The sequence below is a fragment of the Annulohypoxylon maeteangense genome (genome assembly GCF_022496945.1).
Source record: "Annulohypoxylon maeteangense strain CBS 123835 unplaced genomic scaffold GGS22scaffold_9, whole genome shotgun sequence".
NCBI lineage: Eukaryota > Fungi > Ascomycota > Sordariomycetes > Xylariales > Hypoxylaceae > Annulohypoxylon > Annulohypoxylon maeteangense.
The window spans coordinates 1,356,097-1,375,946 of record NW_025953256.1 but is presented as its reverse complement, the minus strand read 5'-3'; the positions used below and the strand labels follow the sequence as shown (position 1 = coordinate 1,375,946).

General features: G+C 46.8%; 8 protein-coding genes across 8 annotated transcripts; 2 read left to right on the top strand and 6 right to left on the bottom strand.

The window, feature by feature from the left end:
- Positions 1–472: 472 nt before the first annotated feature.
- On the bottom strand, positions 473–2,005 carry GGS22DRAFT_164610 (coproporphyrinogen III oxidase). Its single transcript, XM_047961556.1, has 2 exons — positions 1,690–2,005; positions 473–1,623 (listed from the first exon to the last, which is right to left on the bottom strand). The coding sequence occupies exons 1-2, from the start codon at positions 1,855–1,857 to the stop codon at positions 607–609; spliced, it is 1,185 nt and encodes a 394-aa protein (XP_047818738.1). The 5' UTR covers positions 1,858–2,005; the 3' UTR covers positions 473–606.
- Positions 2,006–2,826: 821 nt separating this feature from the next.
- Positions 2,827–4,622, top strand: GGS22DRAFT_148033 (uncharacterized protein). Its single transcript, XM_047958973.1, has 6 exons — positions 2,827–3,140; positions 3,208–3,451; positions 3,505–3,585; positions 3,638–3,834; positions 3,900–4,291; positions 4,366–4,622. The coding sequence occupies exons 1-6, from the start codon at positions 3,043–3,045 to the stop codon at positions 4,395–4,397; spliced, it is 1,044 nt and encodes a 347-aa protein (XP_047818737.1). The 5' UTR covers positions 2,827–3,042; the 3' UTR covers positions 4,398–4,622.
- Positions 4,623–5,980, bottom strand: GGS22DRAFT_148020 (uncharacterized protein). The gene has a single exon (XM_047958972.1). It carries the CDS (start codon positions 5,874–5,876, stop codon positions 4,848–4,850), a length of 1,029 nt encoding a protein of 342 aa, XP_047818736.1. The 5' UTR covers positions 5,877–5,980; the 3' UTR covers positions 4,623–4,847.
- Positions 5,981–6,332: 352 nt separating this feature from the next.
- GGS22DRAFT_148006 (uncharacterized protein) lies at positions 6,333–8,237 on the bottom strand. The gene is made up of 2 exons (XM_047958971.1): positions 7,668–8,237; positions 6,333–7,610 (listed from the first exon to the last, which is right to left on the bottom strand). The coding sequence occupies exons 1-2, from the start codon at positions 8,034–8,036 to the stop codon at positions 6,492–6,494; spliced, it is 1,488 nt and encodes a 495-aa protein (XP_047818735.1). The 5' UTR covers positions 8,037–8,237; the 3' UTR covers positions 6,333–6,491.
- On the bottom strand, positions 8,238–10,044 carry GGS22DRAFT_148005 (MFS general substrate transporter). Its single transcript, XM_047958970.1, has 3 exons — positions 9,517–10,044; positions 8,359–9,453; positions 8,238–8,303 (listed from the first exon to the last, which is right to left on the bottom strand). The coding sequence occupies exons 1-2, from the start codon at positions 9,844–9,846 to the stop codon at positions 8,494–8,496; spliced, it is 1,290 nt and encodes a 429-aa protein (XP_047818734.1). The 5' UTR covers positions 9,847–10,044; the 3' UTR covers positions 8,238–8,303; positions 8,359–8,493.
- Positions 10,045–10,314: 270 nt separating this feature from the next.
- GGS22DRAFT_180096 (putative C6 transcription factor) lies at positions 10,315–12,805 on the top strand (the record flags this gene model as incomplete). Its single annotated transcript, XM_047963733.1, has 4 exons — positions 10,315–10,352; positions 10,457–10,979; positions 11,038–12,660; positions 12,716–12,805. The coding sequence occupies 4 exons, from the start codon at positions 10,315–10,317 to the stop codon at positions 12,803–12,805; spliced, it is 2,274 nt and encodes a 757-aa protein (XP_047818733.1).
- A 593-nt stretch (positions 12,806–13,398) lies between these two features.
- Positions 13,399–14,049, bottom strand: GGS22DRAFT_189111 (uncharacterized protein; the record flags this gene model as incomplete). Its single annotated transcript, XM_047964804.1, has 2 exons — positions 13,399–13,598; positions 13,740–14,049. The coding sequence occupies 2 exons, from the start codon at positions 14,047–14,049 to the stop codon at positions 13,399–13,401; spliced, it is 510 nt and encodes a 169-aa protein (XP_047818732.1).
- Positions 14,050–15,229: 1,180 nt separating this feature from the next.
- GGS22DRAFT_147953 (Bromodomain-containing protein) lies at positions 15,230–18,493 on the bottom strand. Its single transcript, XM_047958969.1, has 4 exons — positions 18,449–18,493; positions 18,054–18,262; positions 15,736–17,995; positions 15,230–15,646 (listed from the first exon to the last, which is right to left on the bottom strand). The coding sequence occupies exons 2-4, from the start codon at positions 18,158–18,160 to the stop codon at positions 15,287–15,289; spliced, it is 2,727 nt and encodes a 908-aa protein (XP_047818731.1). The 5' UTR covers positions 18,161–18,262; positions 18,449–18,493; the 3' UTR covers positions 15,230–15,286.
- Positions 18,494–19,850: the final 1,357 nt, after the last annotated feature.

Below are 19,850 nucleotides of genomic sequence, written 5' to 3'. Positions count from 1 at the left end.
GTTCTATGTCCTTTTCCTGCCGCGTCCACTGTCACGGCCCCACCAAGATTAGTCCACCTACGATTTACACGAAATCAAGACTTGGCACGTGCTCGGGACATTAAACGGTCCAACCTGCCAACGTCAAAATGTCTAAACGGTTCCCGCCCTGTCGGGTCACTCAATCCATATTATCCAATAAACTCTAATTTGAGAATACAGGCGATCGACCAAAACTCTATTATCAGCCTTATTCGAGACAAGGGACTGATTTTAATATGGGCATGTGAAAAGCGTTTATGGGGAAAACACCCCTAGCATTACGGGTAGGTGCTGGTAGGGGGCTAGTGCATTGGTGATAATATTATCGATACATTATGCCTACCCGTGACCTATCTACTCACAACGGCTTACGTTCCACGAAGTAATGTGAATCATGTTGACACAAGTTTAAAAATGAGACAAACATAGGTAGTGAGGTATTATTATAACTTCGTATATACCTAGGTAGGTAGGTATCTATTAAATAAACAGTATCTAATTTTATATACAGCCCCAGCAGTTTTTTTCCTTTTCATGCGCCTTACCCGATATATGCATGGTTTACATCTCTTACGTCAGCAATCATTACACCCATTCTTTAGGGTTCTTCAGAACCTCGACTAGTCTCTGCTCCCGACTCCTCGGCTCTGGCTCATACATGTACCGCCAAGATGCCGTCAACGGAAGACTCATCAGAATACTCTCGACCCTAGAACCGGGGACGTTCAAACCGAACGCTGTTCCACGATCATGAACCAAGTTGAATTCCACATATCGACCTCTTCGCACCTGCTGCCACTCCTTTTCCTTTGCGGTAAAGGGCATATCCTTCCTCTTTTGCATAATTGGCAAATAAGAAGGTAAGAAGCTCTTAAGGCAGTCTTGGATAAAGGCAAATGTGTTGTCGGCATCGGCCACGGTCTCGTCTAGATCATCGAAGAAAATTCCACCAACACCCCTGGATTCACCCCGGTGCGTATTGCTGAAGTACTCGTCGCACCATTTCTTGAATCTGGGATAGTAGTCTTTGTTGTGCTTATCACAAGCCTCTTTCAATGTTTTGTGGAAATGCACAGCATCCTCGTCAAATAGATAGCTCGGGGTCAAATCGCTGCCTCCACCGAACCACCAAGCTTGTGGTGTACCGTCCGGCAGCATTGTCTCGAAGTAGCGGTAGTTTAGGTGCACGGTTGGTGCCATTGGGTTCTGGGGATGCAGGACCATACTTAAACCTAGCGCATAGAAATCGAGTTCATCTGCTTCGGCAAGGTTTTTGTGGTTGACCCTCATTTTTGCAATAGCAGGCTTCGGCAAGGTCCCATACACGACACTGATATTCACACCAGCCTTTTCGAACACGTTTCCCTCCTGCAAGACACAGGAGACACCACCGCCCCCCTTCTCTCTGGTCCACGTGTCCTCACGAAAGCTCTGGCCGTCCAATTTCTCAAGCTCGAAAACAATGGCCTTCTGCTGTTCGCGAATGAACTGTTCCATGCGCAAACGCATAGGCGAATTCTCGTCAACGCCCTTTTCGCGCTTCGTCCGCTCGTCGAGCTCGGCGAGTGTGCGGGCATCGAACTTAGCCGGTTTCTGGCACGTCTGAAGCACGCGGGTTTAGTCAATTGGACGGCCTAGGGCTACGGAAGGGGTCTGGGGCCAACATACCATTGCGAAAAGCAAACCCGATAATGAAATGACAGCAATAGCAGCTCCGTTGATCCAGCGTGAGCTATTGGTCCTATCTGCGCCAACTGTGAAGGATCGTCGAGGAGGGGGTCGACTTCTTAGAAATTGTGGCCGTAAAAAGACGGATGGACCGAACCGCTTCGACATTGTGCAACACGGAAACGAAGACCCTTTATAGAGATATCATATAACCAATTGAGAATCTAACGAAGCAAAAAATATTGATCGTAAGTTTTACCACAAGGTCATAAGTCGTAAGATTTAATTGGAACCTCCCGACTTGATGTTTGAATAGTTCGATATCGCGGCGATAACCGGTAAGCTCGGTGTGCCCCTCCTGTAGCTAGCTGATCTACGATAGCTGTAGCCAGCTGCCAGCAACTGTTCTTCTAGAACTAATATAGACCCACAAATATTCATCTGTTAGAATGACTAAGCAAAAATACATATCGTGGAAAAGGGGTAGGCATCTCTCGCATACAACACTTCAAAGGCGATTTCTGGCAAAATCTTGTCTTCAGGTATATTTATGAGTATATTATAGAGTAATTAAGGGCTAACTTAAGTACGGCATCATCCTTAGATACGTAGTTCCTCAAAGATATTTACATTTGAAGCCTTACCTATCTGCTAGATGTTGGCAATACTACTAGAACTTCAAGTTGTCAGATCGGTAACCCCAAGTACTTGGAGGATAATATAATATAATCAAATTGATTAAAAGGCTCCACAATCCTAGGTAAGTATTTGTCATATGTCGTATATAGTAGAGCGCTAACCAGTAGGTGGATGGTATAAAACGCTACGTTTCGATGGCGATAGACCTTGAAGGTGAAGTCCCACGGAGGCTTACGACATCCCGCGCATACGGATACCAGGTCGGCCTCCCTGTAGATCATCTCTTCCCGTTATCCGAGAGAACAAGGTAGAAAATGCTACCGCGCCAATGATGGGCTAGTACTGCTCCTTCATATATCCCAATATAGAACACCTGGAATAGACAGCATCAAAACCTCTGTCTTGTGCGATATCTATTTATTCCTGCCCAATAGAAAAGGCATCTCAATATTTCAAGGCCATTCGGAGTTAATTATTCCCTCGGTCAATTCTATTTCGACCACTTTCTTCGGCAATTGGTTGAAGACTGGGCAAAATGCACTTTATCCGGTGACCCTGCCACGACACCCTTAAAGGGGAATTCCGTCCGACAGGCCGCTAGATATATAAGATTCTATTATTCACCCTGACCTATCCATACTGCCCCTTCCGATCAACAGTTCAGCTCAATCTTATCTTGTGTAGACCAGTTTCAGCTGCTTCTCCTCCATCAACATGCAGTGGAAGGCCCTCTTCCTAGCCGCTGCGGCGATCCCGCAGCAAGTCTCTGCCCAGTATGCCACAGCGGCGATGATGCGTTTCCAATGCTCCAGGTAAGTCGTGGTAGATATCGGGCTCTCGGCCAGAAAGATAATGCGTGAATTCTAAGACGGAAGACAGACTAGTTGTTGAGCGTGTAGACCCCCTCGTGTCTCCGGGTCTTATCCAATCACCCCACATCCACCAAATTGTCGGCGGAAACTCCTTCAACGCGACTATGGAGCCCGCGGCATATGATCTCCCCTCAGAATCGACTTGCACAACATGCTCGTTCAGCGAGGACTTCTCCAACTACTGGACAGCCAACCTGTACTTCAAAGCCCGCAATGGGACTTACAAGCGTGTGAAGCAGATGGTAAACCTTGTACGTTGAGGTATCTCAATCCTAACTTTTAGGGTTTTTTGACACAGCAGCAGGGCCTTCAAGGCGAGGAAGGAATGACCGTCTACTATATCCCGCCTTATGACGGCCGTACCAAGGTCACCGCCTTCAAGCCAGTAAGTTTACCGACACATTGTTCCACCTAGGTATCCCCTAATAAGCGAATAGGGCTTCCGAATGCTCGTCGGCGAGGCCATGTTGCGGACATCCCAAGGCCAACAGAAGCAGCTCTGCCACCGCTGCTACACCAACGTCAACCAGACGCCATTCGGCGGTGCTCCCTGCGCCGACGGCCAAATGGACACTTCTGCGTTACCAAACAAGCAATGTGCCGGAGGTATCCGTGCTACCATTACTTTCCCAACGTAAGACACCTTACTATAGTCGAGAATGACAGGAATCCTGGGAATCTATTAACCAATCCCTTTAGCTGCTGGGACGGCAAGAGCCTCGACAGCCCCGACCACAAGAGCCACGTAGCATACCCATCGAGCGGAAGTTTCGAGATGTCTAGCGCTTGCCCGACGACGCACCCCGTACGCTTGCCGCAAGTGATGTACGAAATCATGTGGGACACTCGCGAGTTCAACGACCCGTCGATCTGGCCTGCCGATGGTAGCCAGCCCTTCGTGTACAGCATGAACGACCAAACTGGCTACGGCTGGCACGGCGACTACATGTTCGGTTGGAAGGGGGACACCCTACAGCGCGCATTGGATGCTCGCTGCACTAACGACAAGTGCTCCCAGCTGCAGACCCAGACTCCGGCCCAGGCCACGGCCTGCAAGAAGGAGCAGACCATCAAGGAAGATGTCGACGGATGTAAGTGCCACTCTATTTAAGCTAGCATGTTTGAAAACCGTGTAATTGCTGACATCGTATCTTTTTCCATTTAGGGCTGACTGAGCTGCCGAGCGTAACTATGTGAGAAATAGCAGCGCGTGTTGTTTAGAGGATTCCCCTGTTTGAAGCTTTGGAGATGAGATACCACTATAGTGTACCGGGGTTGAAGATAAATTGATTATCCATTAGATTCCTGTCTTAGCAGTTAGTAGCTAATTGACCTTTCTGCTAATGAATAATTTCACTGCCCAACACATATTTTCGTCATGATTAATGCCACTAGATTGTTTGAATGAACAGTTAGCCATAAATACTCATACCCGCTAAAACGGTTCCCTTTCTTCTGAGTGTAGATTCTTAGGATGTACTTTTACCAGGACAAATTTCAATCGCGCCAACATGAACCTCGAATTAACTCCGAAATAATGACACTCGATACCACCCCTCTTCGCGAATATCGAAATTCAACGTCGGGGAATGACATTTTAATATGTGAGATATTCCTACACGAGCCAGAGCTTAAAAATGTATATGATCATCCCCGCATAACTACTCCGAAGCTCTGGTCGCCGTTGACGTCATCGAGATTACCGGAAAATTGAGCTGGCGTTTCCATTCCGGAATCAAGGAGCCTTCCGCATACGACACGTAGATTCCGTCCTACACGGACCTCGACTAAAACATTTCTTTCGGCAGTCTTGAAGTCTGTTATGTTGAGGATTTGTAACTTGGGGGTTCTCAAGCGCTGACGGAGTTTATCCACAGCTTGCATAAGCCAGCAAAGAGTGGGGTCATTCTTGTCTGGGAGGATAGCATAACCAGCTCCGAGTTGCGAGTTCACGGCCAGGACGCTATTCATCTCGATAACGGGGAGGACGGATTGGTCAATCATGTGTTTTGTCTCTATTATGAGGATATCCGGTTGTCGCTGCCAATGGGACTGAGACCATTTCGGAGCCCAAAACATACCCTCTAAGCTACCGTTTCTTTCCAAAGGAAAGCTCCAGACGTCTTCCCTCTCCTGAAGATTGATTAAAAGAGCTTGCACCCCTGTAGCGTTGTCTTTGGCCTTCTTCTTCCAAGCTTGGACATGGTTTCCAATGTCCTCGAGTTTCGCGAGACATTCCGGATATGCTTTAAGAAGTTCCTCGTGAATAGATCTAACCGTCTTCTTCTCGATAGCGCCGGCCTCTATGAAGCGTCGTTGCTCTTCGGTCAACTTTCGGTGCTGCACATGCTCGCTGGGGTTGCTAGATGGAGGATGGTTATGTTCTGGAACGGTCACGGCGAAATAGACACCATCTTGACGTTTATTCATGACACAAGAAAATGGACAGTTGGTCTTTTTAGTGGTAGTCTTCTTAATCCCGATTGTTGCTTTAGATTGGAAACTTCCTGATTTATCACAACGGATTAAATATCTGATATATTCGCCAGTACGTTTCGATTTGGCTTTTGCGTGTAAAACTACGGCATAGCCCTCTGCTGCAGCGTGAGCTTGTACCGCTCTCTCGCAATCCTCTATTGTAGGAAATATGCCTTCTGCGGGGGGAGCTAGAGGCATCGTTGAAGAAATAATTCTAAAGTATTATGAATTAAACCAATGGTTCTTCGTGTAAATAAACAAGCTAAGGAGCCAAGGAGATATGGGAGAGAAGAGGAGATAAGAATGAGTAACAACCTTGGAACATTGAAGGGAAGCTGCAGCAGTGCGCCAAGGAATATCTAATTCTGGTTACATAATCAAGCGGGGTTAACTCTACCCCACTAACCGGTCTTCTGAATATTCCGTCTTGTCCGGAATATTACATAATCATCAATTTATCTATGATTCTATGTATGTCGCTATTCCATTCAACACCCTTTTCTTCACCGAATAGAATTAATTCGTCCTTACTTTAATATGGATGATAACTCTATATGGTAATAAATAATTTATCATCTAGGAATGCTGTCGGGCTATAGAGAGTAGCATGGCTAAGGTGAGTATACGAGACTGACTAAATTGGATGATGATCATGCTTCTATATTTATTAGAGGGAGATGTATGGTAATTAGATAACCGGAAAATGTATAAACTAAAGAGATTAGGTAAGTCGTTTGAACACTAACCCTTCTTGAACAGGATAAAGAAAGGAAATATAGGATCAGCCACCACTCCGAAACATTGCATCGTGGATTAAGAATTTCGGGTCTCGGGCTCTCCACCAGGTCCTCTACGCAGAGAAGACAGTGGTAGTTGGGCCTTCCTGACCCACTCCTCATCCATTTCCATGTGACGCTTCAATAGCTTAGCCGCCCGTTTTCCAATTTCAAAGATAGTCCGCCGGCTAACCGTGAATTCAGTCTGAAACAAATGCTCGTCGGGTGTATTACACACGCTCCATCCATCGCTCTCCGTGGCATTCTCAGCACTACTACTGTTCCCGCTAGGAACATCATTCCTCTGGATGCAAGGCTTCCATATTTCTGTATACCCCTCTGCTGCCGCCATCGATCTGAGCCTGTTGCGATCGACAAGATCCGCGTTCCGCAGCTGATATTCGATGATGAGTTCTTCGATATAGCTGGATATATCATATGATATCGCTTCGCGGCGGGCAGGCGGGATAGGAACCCCATTCAAATTCGCTTTCTTCTCTTCCAAGTCCGGAAGAGTTGTCCATTCATTAAGCATGTTCTGGATTACCTTATCCCAATGTTTAGTTAGAAACGCCGCGTTTCGCAATTGTTCGGCTTGAATGTGTGGCGGCGGAGGCGTGAAGCGGACGCTATCAAACCCAGGTGTCATAGATATGTCGAATGGTTTTGGTATAAATACGCGAAAAGGGGCTTGGGGTAATGAATGCTCTCCTATGACGTGCACGGTATCTAAACCCATACCAGTGTAGTAGTCTGAGAAAGCAACTGAATCATTCTTGTGCGCTTCTTCGTAGAGTATTTCTACCTGCGAGAGGACATGCTGCGCTTCAGTCTCTATAAGTCGTGTAGCAACTTTGAGAGGTAATGCTGATAAGCTCCATATGTCCCAAAACCCAACATTGAATATCCATAGCGTCTCTCGAGGCGGCTTTAAGGGCATGGGACTGGCTAGGAAAGCTTCAACTTGGTGAAGAAGGTCTTTATGGGGAGGGACTGGATAGTTCCGGGCTAGCCAGGAGTAATCAAGTCCCGCAGTAGTGTCATTGCCAGCTGTTGATGTACGGGCCAGAGCAGCTTCGAACAATGAATTCGACACGAAAGCGCCTCCGTCGTCGTCTGTGAGAGGTATAAATGAGACATAAGGGTTACAATTCAACTAAATCACTAACAATTAGCATCTCTAGCGTAACCTCACTTTGGATATGAGTGTTACCTGTAAACAAAGGATATCCGTCCAAGACGAGGTAGGGCCATCTGCTCTCCACGATGCTCGATTTGGCGTAGCAATATCCCCGCCCCCAAATACCACGATCCTTAGCCCGTGGCCGCCCGTATCCCCTTTTATAACCTCACCAGTTTCCAATGTGATCTTGTTATGATCAGGATTCACCGTGCGACTGGCGAAGTGCGATGACCAGAGGTATGATCCAAATAGTAATATAGTAGTGCCAACTGCGATTTGTGGGAGAACCCTTGAACTTCCTCGAAGAACTTTCGCCGTGCTGAATGTCAGGAGAGCTTTCAGTGTCAATAGCTCAAATAGGTTATGTGTACCATGAGGTTTCTCCAAAACATATTCCATCGTTGCGTTACCTCGAGTTGGAAATATTCGAGAGATGATCTAAGATTATGATGGGTATAACAAAAATGAGACCTGATGCTAGGAATAACGGCTGTCAGTTAGGAGGTTCACTAACGGCGAAATACTTGGATTGAGGGGGCAGGCTTTCAACGGCGGCGGTAAAGCTAAATCTAGGGCTGAGTGTCGCAGAATCAAGCCTATTGTGATTGCATTCGAAACAAGTATGAGCATTTCGAACATAGCGTGAGCTAAAGGTCTTAAGCCACGCTAAAGTTGTGTCGTTAGCACACAGGTCCAAAGCAAAATAAGAGGAAACACAGACCTTGGAGCAATATGCAATACCTGCGTAGCTTTATTAGAGTATTCTAGTCTAGTTTGAAGTTCCTTGGCCTAAATCTAATAGAAGGTATAAGAGTAGAGATTGATGGATAGGTGGATGAATGGCGGATACTAAAATTTATATCCTTCCTAGCACGCCCTTTGAGGTTGAAGCTTTTGCTGCGAGTGCGATAAAACCTCCAAATAAAACAAGTACCCCGCTGAATATAGACATTTGGGAATAGCCTCCATATTTGCTTACAAGCACTCCGCTCACCGGAGGGCCTATCAAAGCCGCGAAAGAGCTCAGGCCCATTCCCATCCCTATGTAGGTACCGAGGTCTCGAGGGTCATTTGAGCATTCTGTGAAGGCCGCGGAGGCTCCTGAGACGACTGTCCCAGATGCAAATCCGATAGCAATAGAATATACCACCAATTCTGCAGTGGTTTCCGCTTTATCCCAACAGAGTATCACAATTCCGGCGACGAAGCCACCAAATGCAAATATGTTTAATCGTCCAAACTTGTCCGCCAAAATGCCTGGGATAACGCGACCGAATGTAGATGACGCATTTATGATGGCAAGAAGGTAAGATGCGAGCGTCGGGTCCATGCCCCTTGAGACGGCGTACGTTGGAATGTAGAATAGCGGGGTGAACGCGCCGAGAAGCATGAAGAACAGCGCAAGCGTCAACAGGATAAATTTCGGCTCCTTGAAAGCCCGCCAGAGGAAGAAGGTCGCTGTCCGTGGCGGTAGGCGAGATGTGACAACTACACATGCGAAGCCGAGGAGGGGTACCGTAATAAATCCCACGATTCGAACTGACCAGCCAAACCCGATAGACGAACCATTCAGCATCTTCGATAATGCAATGGGGAAGACGATACCACCAATAGATGATCCTGCAACTACAACGCCCAGCGCAGCTGCTCGCTTCTTACTAAAGAATTGGGACACTGCTGCCATAGCCGGAAACTGTAGAAAGCCCATGACGCTACCTAGTAGAACGCCTTGGGCCAGCATGAACTGCCAGTACTCTTTGCACAAGCTAGTCATCATTATAGCAAAGACGTACAGAACTGCAGCGGGTCGTATTACCTATTCCTGGATTAGCGAACAGAGCTTGGTTGGTGCTAGAGAAATTGGAAAGATATTACATACCCATGCTCCGAAACTATCGAACAATGGCCCGCCGATGTTGCCTGACAGGAACTGGAGAAATACTGTTAGAGAACCAATCCAGGCCACCTTGTCCGGTGGTTGTCCCTTGAGCTGATGCGTCAAGTAATATTGTTCAAAGACTCCAAAGGCATTTGAGAAGCCAAGAGCCGAAAAGAAGATACAGCAGGCTCCAATAGTAACAAGCCACGCTCGAAGGCCCCCGTCGGGAGCTTCTTCAACATCAAGCACGTCGGTGGGTGCTACATCTTGCCCAAGCTCTAAGCTAGATACCGAGCTCTTTTCTCGAACTTCCGTTGATGAAGAAGACATTTGGTAATCGGCTGTGTCTTATTGTTTATCCTTGATCAATAATAGGGGGTTGATAACTAGTTACGAGACTTTGCTCGGTCAAACTTGGCTGTGGTGAAATGGAAGGCATCTCGAACTCTGGCTATTATCGCGACGATATATATCGTATATATCGTATATTGGAAATACTTCTGCCTTCCGACAAATATTCCTAATTTCGCGTGGTGGTGAGATCGTAAGAAAGAATCATGGTGAACGAGAACCTCAAACGAACAATTGTGGGGCGCGTGTCTCGGAGATAAAGTAAAAATCTCGGGGTCGGGGATCGGGGGTCGGATTCGGGAAATTGCTGACGGAAGGAATGCGCGACTCATCTCACATCTCATCTGCTTCCTTACACCACTCACAACGAAACTTATACACTTTCAATGTTCGTATACAGTTCATGTTAGCCAAGAATAAAAGCCCGGCGATTTCAAGCGATAAGATATGGCCGACCCCGAACGTCGGCGTAGAAGGCCGCCCGTGTATGTTGCAATTAGAACCCCTTACCCCCTAAATTGGTGGTGCATAGTGCTAACAATAGCGGAATGCCGCATTACGTACAATACAGTTCTTGTACCCTATGCAGGAGACGAAAACTCCGATGTAGCAGAGAGAGCCCATGTAGTAATTGTGTAAAATCCAGGAGTGGGAGTTGTGTCTACGAGAATTTCATTTCCCATCCTCAACAGAGAGCTGAGCTCGGGTTGGGTGTACGTCACCGAGAGTCTCAGTACTTAGCGCCTATCAATAGCGTTTCTAGCACAGCTACAGCGACAACAGTCGCTAACAATACGTCCCAATCATCGCCCAAGGCAGCCAGTTCGACCACAGGCTCAACTTCTGCCAGCCACTCATCTCAAGAAGTAGAGTCACTGAGAAGTCGAATTAAGCAACTTGAAGAACAACTATCCAAAATAAATCTGGCACCTTCTCAGCCTCCCGTCCCACTCTCGGACTCAAATATAGAGATCATCGATTCACGTATCAGTGGAACTTTTTACATCCATCATGAAGACGACTTTACTGGTCAACCTCGGGCTATATCACGCAGTGTTACTCACAAGACCCGCGTATTTGGCCAGAGTCATTGGATCACAGGCTTTTCACTTGTATGTCCACACATTATCCATTAGACGTCTTGGAGGGATATCAATTGATAACTAGTAGGTGCGAGATATAATAGGTATATTCGAACCCTATGTACGGGACGAGTCATCTAAGATCTCTGTCCTTATGCAGAAATCTAAGTGCTTGGCAAGGTCTATCAAAGACCGGCGGTCTGCACAGTGGCCTTCACCACCAGTAGCAGACCTACCGTCAAAGGATGTCGCCGACGAGCTTGTTAACCATTACTTTCGCACAGTTGAACCTGTTTACCGAATTCTGCATATCCCTACTTTCAAGAGAGACTATGAGGCACACTGGGTATCAACAAGCAGCGAACCCAACATACCATTCCTAGTTCAACTGAAGTTGGTACTAGCTATCGGAGCTACTACGTACGATGAATTATTTTCTCTAAAGGCTTCAGCCATAGGATGGGTCTTCGAGGCACAGACTTGGATTTCCGAACCGGGATTCAAACACAGGTTAAATCTTCAGTATATTCAAACCAACATCCTCTTATTAATAGCCCGAGAATTTGTTGATGTCGGTCCGGACTTAGTGTGGATCTCAGCCGGCACATTACTTAGGACGGCAATCTACATGGGTTTACATAAGGATCCTAAGCGGCTGCCGAAGATGTCAATTTTTGCAGCCGAGATGCGCAGAAGGTTATGGAACACGATTCTTGAATTATCTACGCAGTTGAGTTTGACTTCAGGGGGTCCGCCATTTATTTCTCTCGACAGTTTTGATACCGAACCTCCCGGCAATTTTGATGATGAGCAAATCACAGCCGACAACCCCGTTCCAAAGCCGGAAACCTCATTCACCCAAATGTCTACAGCGATAGCTCTCCGAACGATGTTTGCGACTCGTCTCTCAATTACAAAGTTCTTGAATGATCATAATTCTCGCGGTACGTATGGGGAGACCCTTCGGCTTGACGCAGAACTGAGGACAGCATATAAGTCTGTGCTTCGACTTCTCCGAGGATACAAGTCCGGTCCTGGGCTACGGCCGTCAGAATTCGAGGTGGATATGGTGAGCCTCCTGATGAATCGCTATATCTTATCTCTCCACAATCCATATTTCAATCCTGCAACGCAAGAGGCGGCGTATGCATTTTCCAGGAAAGTAATTATCGAGAGTTCACTCAAAGTTTGGCGTACAATGTATCCATCATCAACCACCATGTCATTCCAAACATCTAAAGAAACGGAAATGCCCCCTTCAAAACAACGCGACCTACCGCGGCTTGCGATCTGCGCTTCGGGATTTTTTCGCATCATCACACTGCAGGCTAGCGTCCTAATAGCGATGGAACTTATGACTCAATTGCAAGAGGAAGATATACTGGGACCTGGTCTTATTCGTCAAGATTTATTAACCATAATGGAAGAAGCGAAGACCTGGTCGTGGATGACTATCGAAGCTGGAGAGACCAGTATCAAGGGCTATTTCCTCGCATCATTATTAGCTGCACATGTCGAGGGCCGCTTACAAGGTCTTGAAAAGGACGATCTCCGCAAGTTTCTCGTCAAAGTCATAGAGGAAGCTGAAGAAAAATGCATACCGAAGCTTGAGGAAATGTTGGCTCGGTATCAGACCAAGAATGCCGTTGAGGAACTTGAGCAATCCCACTCAACTTCGGAACCTCAGCCCTTGGGAGACTGGGACTTCTCAGTAAGTACATGATTGTCGCAATGAATTTTTAATCGCTAAGAAAGAAATTCGTTAGATGTCAGATGCTCTCTTCGACTTCAGTAACCCGGAGCCAATCAATTGGGTATTCGACGAAGCTTCGCAGGACCCGCTTCTTTGGAGTTGAACCCTATCTCCCCTGCAGGCTGTGCCATATATGCGCTGGAAAGTACTCCCTAAGCCAGCCCTGGAGCCCTGGAGGCTAGATGGTATTGTACAATACCCAGGTAGGTGTTAGGGCTATTAATTAGCGCTAAAATGTGCCATGTTCATCGAGATATAGCACATTTCCGCATCCCTCTGCCCTATTCCCCAAAGCGCTATAGCACATTCATATTTAGGTACACTGCTTACTGCCGACGACCTTATCTTAGAAAATTACCAGGTGAGAATCATCGGATTTTCTTAGGTGCCTTCGTACTATCGCTTCAGGGTGTATGAGCTAACAGCGTTTATCTGAGATTTTTAAATTTTCAATTAGCACGGCATGAAGCATAAGCCAATAACGCTCTATTTCAAGTACCATTTTTTGGATAATCCAAGCACTCGTCATATATGGTTATCTCACATATAACCTCTCATCTGCGATGTTAAGAGGCCATACAAGCACAATAATATATACACTAATACTACATCCGTCCTAGCCATCATACCCATACTATCTCCAAGTTCTATTTCAATTAAGAAATAAGAAATGACTCTGAACGATAGTCCGCTCGATCACTCATAAGTGACGTGGCACCTCGCCGAAAACCCTTCATATTTCCAGCAGCGGAAGTTCGCCGCCTGGTCAAAGACGGCGTCCTCGAAACATCCTTTGCAGGCGTTCCAGCAATCAGGTGGGCTGTCCCAGTGGTGGCCCCAGGACTGGAAATACCTCTTGGTATCGTTGCACTTAGTCATCTGGCCGACCCATTGTCCTAGTCGAAGCTATTAGCGCCCTCACTTACATATTTCTTCAGGGGAATGAGCATAAAGTGCATATCTATATGTGTATTTTCACATAGACATAGGATATGAGGAGCGCAGCGACGGGGAGTAAAACGCGAAAGCGAACGTACCTTTATCCTGAAAGTCCTTATAGCAACCGAGCATGCGCTCGCGCTCTTCCGGCGTCAACTGCTTTTCATTGAAGAAGTTTCGTTTGCACGTAATATGCGACAGCCACGGTAGACCATCGATTCCCTTGTAGACGGTCACGTTTCCCTCGTCCACGGTCTCATTATACGATAATGCGGACACGGATGCACTGCCTTCTGTGTTGTTGGCTGTGGAGAAGGGCGAAATAGGGGCAGCTTGGCTTACGGCACCACCGACAGCAAGAACTGCCGACGCGGCGAGTACCGTGCGTGCGATTGTGATGAAGCGCATGTCTTCTCGTGGATGAGTTGTTAAATATATATCGATAAGATGTCTGATTTGGTGTTGCGATTCGGCGTCGCGCTCTTTGTCTCCAAATTGCCGGAATAATGCTTACTCGGATGGTATAGGGGCGAGATGGTAAGGGAGGTAAAGGAGGTAGAGAAGGCATTTATTTATATGTGATGGATACTGCCTCCATCAGGATACGTCGGATATAATTGGACTTGATGAGGCTCATAACTTCTAGTTCATTATATTTATATTTTATTTACCTATATTAACGTTCACAATATTGAATGTTTGCGCCTAGTTTCGTTGTTTGACGCCTACCTACTAGGCATTTACCTAGTAACGTTTATTAATCCAAACTCAACTTCATAGAAATAAAATCTTGCGTAGTGGGTTATAAAGTTTCTGGGCGTACTATAAAGTCATTTGACTGGTGCCCTAAATCTTACCCTGCCCTAGGAAAAAAAAACCTTCCTACGTAAAAGCTAGGCCATCCGATTTGTGTGGTTGAACTTTCAATAGGTACCCTTAGGTTTCAAACCTACAATACCTAGTACCTACCTACTTTGTCAATTTATTTTCACTTACAATCGAGCAACCTGTCATATACCATACCTCTAATCCAAAAACATAGTTGAAGTATTTGCCTGAGCGATACATGGATGCCATTATGTCGCATTAGAATTTCGCCGGCAATACGAAGATCGGGAGGCGATGGCAACGATCATGACATTCGAAAAATCAGGACAGATATGGATTACACAGCGATATGTCGGATCAACCTGTTTGAACAAAGACGAAAAGAAATTAACATTTGGACACGCGGCAAGATATGAATGGCATGTTAATTCATCGAATTCACATTTCTGCAGTAATAGGCAATACGGCAACAGCAATAGAAGCCCATCGGCAGCATGTGGTCCATCCGGTTCCTAGATGGAGGACCTAATTCGCCCCTTCTCAAGGTCGCCTTGCCTGTGAGTAGCCTCCTAGCCGATACAATGATCAGGATAAACCTGGTTATGGAATCTCCCAAGTCGTACAATAATCAGAAGGGAACTATGCCTTTGGAGTGCAAGTTCGAAAAGGTTTTTAGTGATGAGCATACCCTCTCATTTCTTTAGCAGCGAATTGCACCGCCCAAATCAAGGCATACAAGGGATTGGAGAAATATCAATGGCATCCTTCTGACGTTAACTCCGAGACTAAGCGTGCTTGGAGTAATCGGGTTTTGTGTCTATTCCTCCTCGGAGTCACTTTCCTCCTCACTCGATTCCGCAGGTCGGCTGTCCTCAACTTCGTTGGGTAGGGGCTCTTGACTACCGCTTCCCCCGCGCTGAAGTTGGGCTTTAAGCTCACGAAGCTGCTCGATCTTACGTTCTTGCTCATGCTTGTTCATTGGCTTATTCTTCTTAGGCTTGGCTGGGGCGTTAGCCTTTGCCTTAGGTTCGGGCTCTGCTGGTCGGCTAAATTCCGGTCTTCGCTCGATGCTCGTCCGAACGCTTGGGGCAGTCTTGTTGATCAAGTCATAGAGCTTTCGGAGAGCATCCGTGGATAGGGCATCTATGTCCAATTCCATTTCGCCATCGTCGTTCTCCTGCAACAAAGTTAGCTCATCTTCAACTGGGATAAAGACTTCATGGGATGAATGCAAATGTAAATGGATTCGAATGCTCCAGTACTTACATTCTGACCAGTGTCCCTCTTGATGATCTCAACAGCACGAGTGAGAGTGGCGCCATCAAGCTCGTTGATACCTTCAGCGATGACTGCCTTCTCCAGTGCTCCAACCGGTCGGCTCTTGGGAGCTGCCTTCTTATGACTACTATTCCCAGAGGTTTTCTTACCAGCCGTCGAGTTTCCAGCCGCTGCCTTCTTATTTGCAGCTGACGAGCCACCAGCCCCAGACTTCGGCTTACTCTTAGTAGCTTTCTTCTTCGGCTTAGGCTTCTTCTCTCCACTAATCACTTTCGTTTTCTCTTCAACAAGCCTTCGCTGGAGCATCGACACCATCTGTTGTTGGATCTCGATCATGGTGATATCTGGCTTCTTGGAGCCCACCATAGCGTTAAGCTTGTCTTGCTCTTCATCTAATCGAGTCTGTAGCGTACGGAAGGCCTCATTGCCTTCGTCGTCGTCGTTATCGGCTTCGCTTTCTTCCTCTGATTCATGAGTGCTTCGCTCAGGACTAGGAGCCGAAGCATTCGTCGTAGAAGGTTGCTCCGGGGGATAGTGACGTTTCATCCACACCTCTCTCTTTCCGAGCTCGGCCTTGAAAAGATCTTCGAGGCGCTTCGCTAATGTCGTGACATCGTGGCTTGGTCCATTGAAGAGTTCAGCGTTGTGTACTATCAATCGCATGTCCTTCTCAATATCCTTCACGTTCTTATACTCGCCTTCATAGTTCTTTTGCGTCATGGTAGCGAGATCCATTGGCTTTTTAACAACGCTGAAGTACGTCGGGATGTTCAAAGCTACGGGATCGACGGGCGTAAGGAACCATTGGTTCAATGCGTAATGCTTGCCTTTCTTAATCTCCTCCAATGCCACTTCGAAGAAACGCTGCTCAGGTTCTAACTTTTTACGATTAGCTGCGGCATAATCGAGGTCGCGATTCTTCGGGGGATGGATAGGTCGCTTCGGCCTATCACTGTCCTCCCGCGTAGAGTCGCGACGGATTTGAGGAATACCATTAGGAGGGATCGCAAAAGCTGGGGCCGAAGATGAAGGAATTGACTGCGTAGGTTGAGCTGGGGATGGACGTCTCGGCTTTGGGCTTGCCGCCTCTGGGCGCGGCTGCGACTGGGATTGTCTGCGAGGTTGGGTGGCTGCCCGAGGTTCAGTATGGCGTGTCGGATGCGCTTTGCCTTTCTCGGGTTTTGCAGGTTCCTCTAATTTGGAGATCTCAGGAAGACGCATGAATATTGCGTCTCTGACCATACCTGCAGCCACAGTGATCGCGTTTGCATCACCATTGAACGCGAGTGAATTCTGATGCAACAATCGAACATCAGCCTTAAATGCACCATAATTAGCATACTTCTCTTCACGCAGCTTTTGCTCGAAAAGAGAGATATCCACAGGATTCTCTATCTTCGTTTTATAGTCCTCCCATAAGGTTGGCCAGAGTCTTTCAACGGGTTGTCTAAAATTAAGCCCATTTTTTGTCTTCTTTAAACCTGCTAAGATCTGTCGGATTTGGCGATTCTGGAAGGGTGTGATAACTTGCTCATCTGGGGTTTGGTCTGCAGGTTCACCAGGTGTGGGCGCCGATGACAAGGAATTTGCGACAACAAGCGAATCTGCTGTCGGGCCATTTGTGTCCTCTTCTGTTTTTGCCCGTTTCGGCGCTCTCTCCTCCATTCCATCTTCTTCACGTTCTCTCGAGACTTTACCTGCTGATGTAGGCTGATCGGTCATAGGAGTATCCACTTGGGCAACCGATGCGTCAGATTGAGCAGCCTTGATGTCCAATTTAGCGAGACTAGCTGACGGTTGACTTAGGTCTTGGGATGATGTAGGCTCTGCTGTATTACCAGCCGTAGGCTTGTCCTGGGCGCCATTTTCCTGGTCAACCTTTACCTCTTCGTCAGGTTGTCTTGTAGGGGTGTCCACGTCCATTGAATCACCAATGTTCTCGACAACTGGATCCACTGCTGCTGATTCTTCGGTCGCAAGAGGCTTGTCGGATGTCGAAGGATCGGCGTTGTCTTCCTTTGCTGCTTCGGTCTCGGTCGGGGACGAGTTCTTCACAGTCGACGTACCGTTAACATCCGCCATCTCGACATCAGTTGAGCTTAGAGGGACATCAGTCGATTGCTCTGGGAGATTGCCGTTAGTAGCAAATGCTTTTTTGTTTAAGGAATCATCGGCGGTCGACTCTGTGAGCTCCGCCTTGCCGTTAGTAGTCGGTTTCTCATCCACCTTGGTTTTGTCTTCTGAATGTCTATGTGAATTAAATTTAGCATCATGATTCTAAAAGGTGACGCTAAGCATGCTCTTACCCATTGACACTCGACTCGTCGCCCACCTTTTCCTCACTCGGCACAGAATCTGTGCTCTTCTGAACCACTGGCAGTGATTGGGGTTCTTCGGTAGCCATGACTGCCATCCAACTACGTAGAATATGGGATTGCGACCGGTTGATGGTAATGAAGGGGATATGAAGAGGCAAAAGGCCTCGTTATTCTCTCGTAGGACTTGAGAGGTGTGCCTGAAAGTCAAGGTGACATTAGATGTGAGAAATAGAAAGAGTTGTGATATGCGACGTGAATGAGAATTGGTAGCGCATCAAGAATGTGCACATCACAAACTTGTTACACCTAGGTACGTGAGGCTTCGGGATAAGGGAATAAAAAAAAGTTGCAATTGATATCGGATAGAACTTGCGATTGCTTACCTTTCAAGATAATCAGCACATAAATCTTGGTATCACTAAAAACCGTAGTTAGTTAGTGATGATTGTAATCGTAGGTGCATGTATTGGGAAAGAATTGTGGTCGGGTGCGATGATGAATTGAAGTGAAGTTAAAAAAAGAAGTGGGAAAGGGAAGAATTCAACATTGTTAAATGATAAAAAAAAAGCTAGGGAATGAATCTAGTGATTTGCGATATGGGAAGGTGCCTCTGTTTGTTCTGCGTCGCTGCCGTGGTGATAGTGGCTAGGAGCTCCTGCTCGACTTGCAGACTGCCCAGCCTTGCGAAATGCGACAACCTAGAACTGTCTGGGAGGGGGAAATCGCAAGGTGGCTGACCAATCGGCGTAAAGTTAGAATGAATAAGACTGGGGAATTGTGGGAATATCCTGGTCGCAAAGGGAAGGTAAACTTTTTATATCAGTCCTTGCGATTCTTGTAGTCATCTTCTGATGTTAATCTGTGAGATTCGCACCTGCCAGCTTGTTTTATAAAACTTTTGGAGTCCTAGCGATTAGTATGATCAGACCGTGCGAAGGCGGCAGGGTCGAAGTATCGCGACAGCTATCAATCAATGGCGGCCTTGTTCTTTACCTACCTATGTACATCATCTAAATCCATTATTGGTATGGGGAAACGGGGGAGTAACCGTTCGTCTGAAATCACAATCGGCGGCCTGCTTATGGATACATTGATTTGAAGGATCGTAACGAAGAAGATGAGATCGTTATGTATATATATCCGACTAGGATGGAAAGTGATATGGGAGACAAGGAAAGGATGGCGTTAAAAGATGGAGGGATTGTGTAGAAGGGAGGGTGACGAGACAGTAGGAGAACTTGAATCTACTAACCTCTCAAAATCCCCAGACTAAAAAAACACGCCAGCTCCGAGTCGAGACCCAGATCTTGAAGACCGGGAGTTAAAGACTAAGAGTATGTAGAGATGAAGTATGGATGTGGATTGAGAGGAGGCGCGATGAGATGACGTCCTCTGAATACGCGATATGTGAGGATTGATATAAGGGCGTGGTAAAAGTGTAATGTGCAGTAAGAAGCGCGTTTGCGAATTATATCGTCAAGAGTAAAAAGTTGTTTGGTGCGTTGAACTAAATCAGACCAAACGAATGACGAGATGGACGAGGCTTCAATACCGTAGCTACTAAGCGACGATGAGGCTCACGACTAGGGCGATGAGGCGCGATCGCAACGCAACGGCAGCGGCAGGTGATGTATGCACGGGTGGCCAAAGCGGTAGTAGTCGCGATAGTTGCGCGATACTGCCGTTTTGGGGGAAGGATGGGAATGAATAAAAACTTAAAATATTAAACAGCGAATCGATGCGCAGCCTTGCACTTAAGGGAAAATAAGGCAAGACAAAAAATAT

What these genes read in the sequence shown, in the direction of transcription:
- GGS22DRAFT_164610 (XM_047961556.1), bottom strand. Translation starts at nt 1,857, where the DNA reads ATGTCGAAGCGGTTCGGTCCATCCGTCTTTTTACGGCCACAATTTCTA. An exon ending in CGGGTTTGCTTTTCGCAATG is followed by an intron (nt 1,624 to 1,689) that starts GTATGTTGGCCC and finishes CGCGTGCTTCAG; the next exon opens with ACGTGCCAGAAACCGGCTAA.
- GGS22DRAFT_148033 (XM_047958973.1), top strand. Translation starts at nt 3,043, where the DNA reads ATGCAGTGGAAGGCCCTCTTCCTAGCCGCTGCGGCGATCCCGCAGCAA. An exon ending in AGGTCACCGCCTTCAAGCCA is followed by an intron (nt 3,586 to 3,637) that starts GTAAGTTTACCG and finishes ATAAGCGAATAG; the next exon opens with GGCTTCCGAATGCTCGTCGG. An exon ending in CAAGGAAGATGTCGACGGAT is followed by an intron (nt 4,292 to 4,365) that starts GTAAGTGCCACT and finishes TTTTCCATTTAG; the next exon opens with GGCTGACTGAGCTGCCGAGC.
- GGS22DRAFT_148020 (XM_047958972.1), bottom strand. Translation starts at nt 5,876, where the DNA reads ATGCCTCTAGCTCCCCCCGCAGAAGGCATATTTCCTACAATAGAGGAT.
- GGS22DRAFT_148006 (XM_047958971.1), bottom strand. Translation starts at nt 8,036, where the DNA reads ATGGAATATGTTTTGGAGAAACCTCATGGTACACATAACCTATTTGAG. An exon ending in CGGATATCCTTTGTTTACAG is followed by an intron (nt 7,611 to 7,667) that starts GTAACACTCATA and finishes TTAGTGATTTAG; the next exon opens with TTGAATTGTAACCCTTATGT.
- GGS22DRAFT_148005 (XM_047958970.1), bottom strand. Translation starts at nt 9,846, where the DNA reads ATGTCTTCTTCATCAACGGAAGTTCGAGAAAAGAGCTCGGTATCTAGC. An exon ending in TCGATAGTTTCGGAGCATGG is followed by an intron (nt 9,454 to 9,516) that starts GTATGTAATATC and finishes ATCCAGGAATAG; the next exon opens with GTAATACGACCCGCTGCAGT.
- GGS22DRAFT_147953 (XM_047958969.1), bottom strand. Translation starts at nt 18,160, where the DNA reads ATGGCAGTCATGGCTACCGAAGAACCCCAATCACTGCCAGTGGTTCAG. An exon ending in GACGAGTCGAGTGTCAATGG is followed by an intron (nt 17,996 to 18,053) that starts GTAAGAGCATGC and finishes TAATTCACATAG; the next exon opens with ACATTCAGAAGACAAAACCA. An exon ending in AGAGGGACACTGGTCAGAAT is followed by an intron (nt 15,647 to 15,735) that starts GTAAGTACTGGA and finishes ACTTTGTTGCAG; the next exon opens with GAGAACGACGATGGCGAAAT.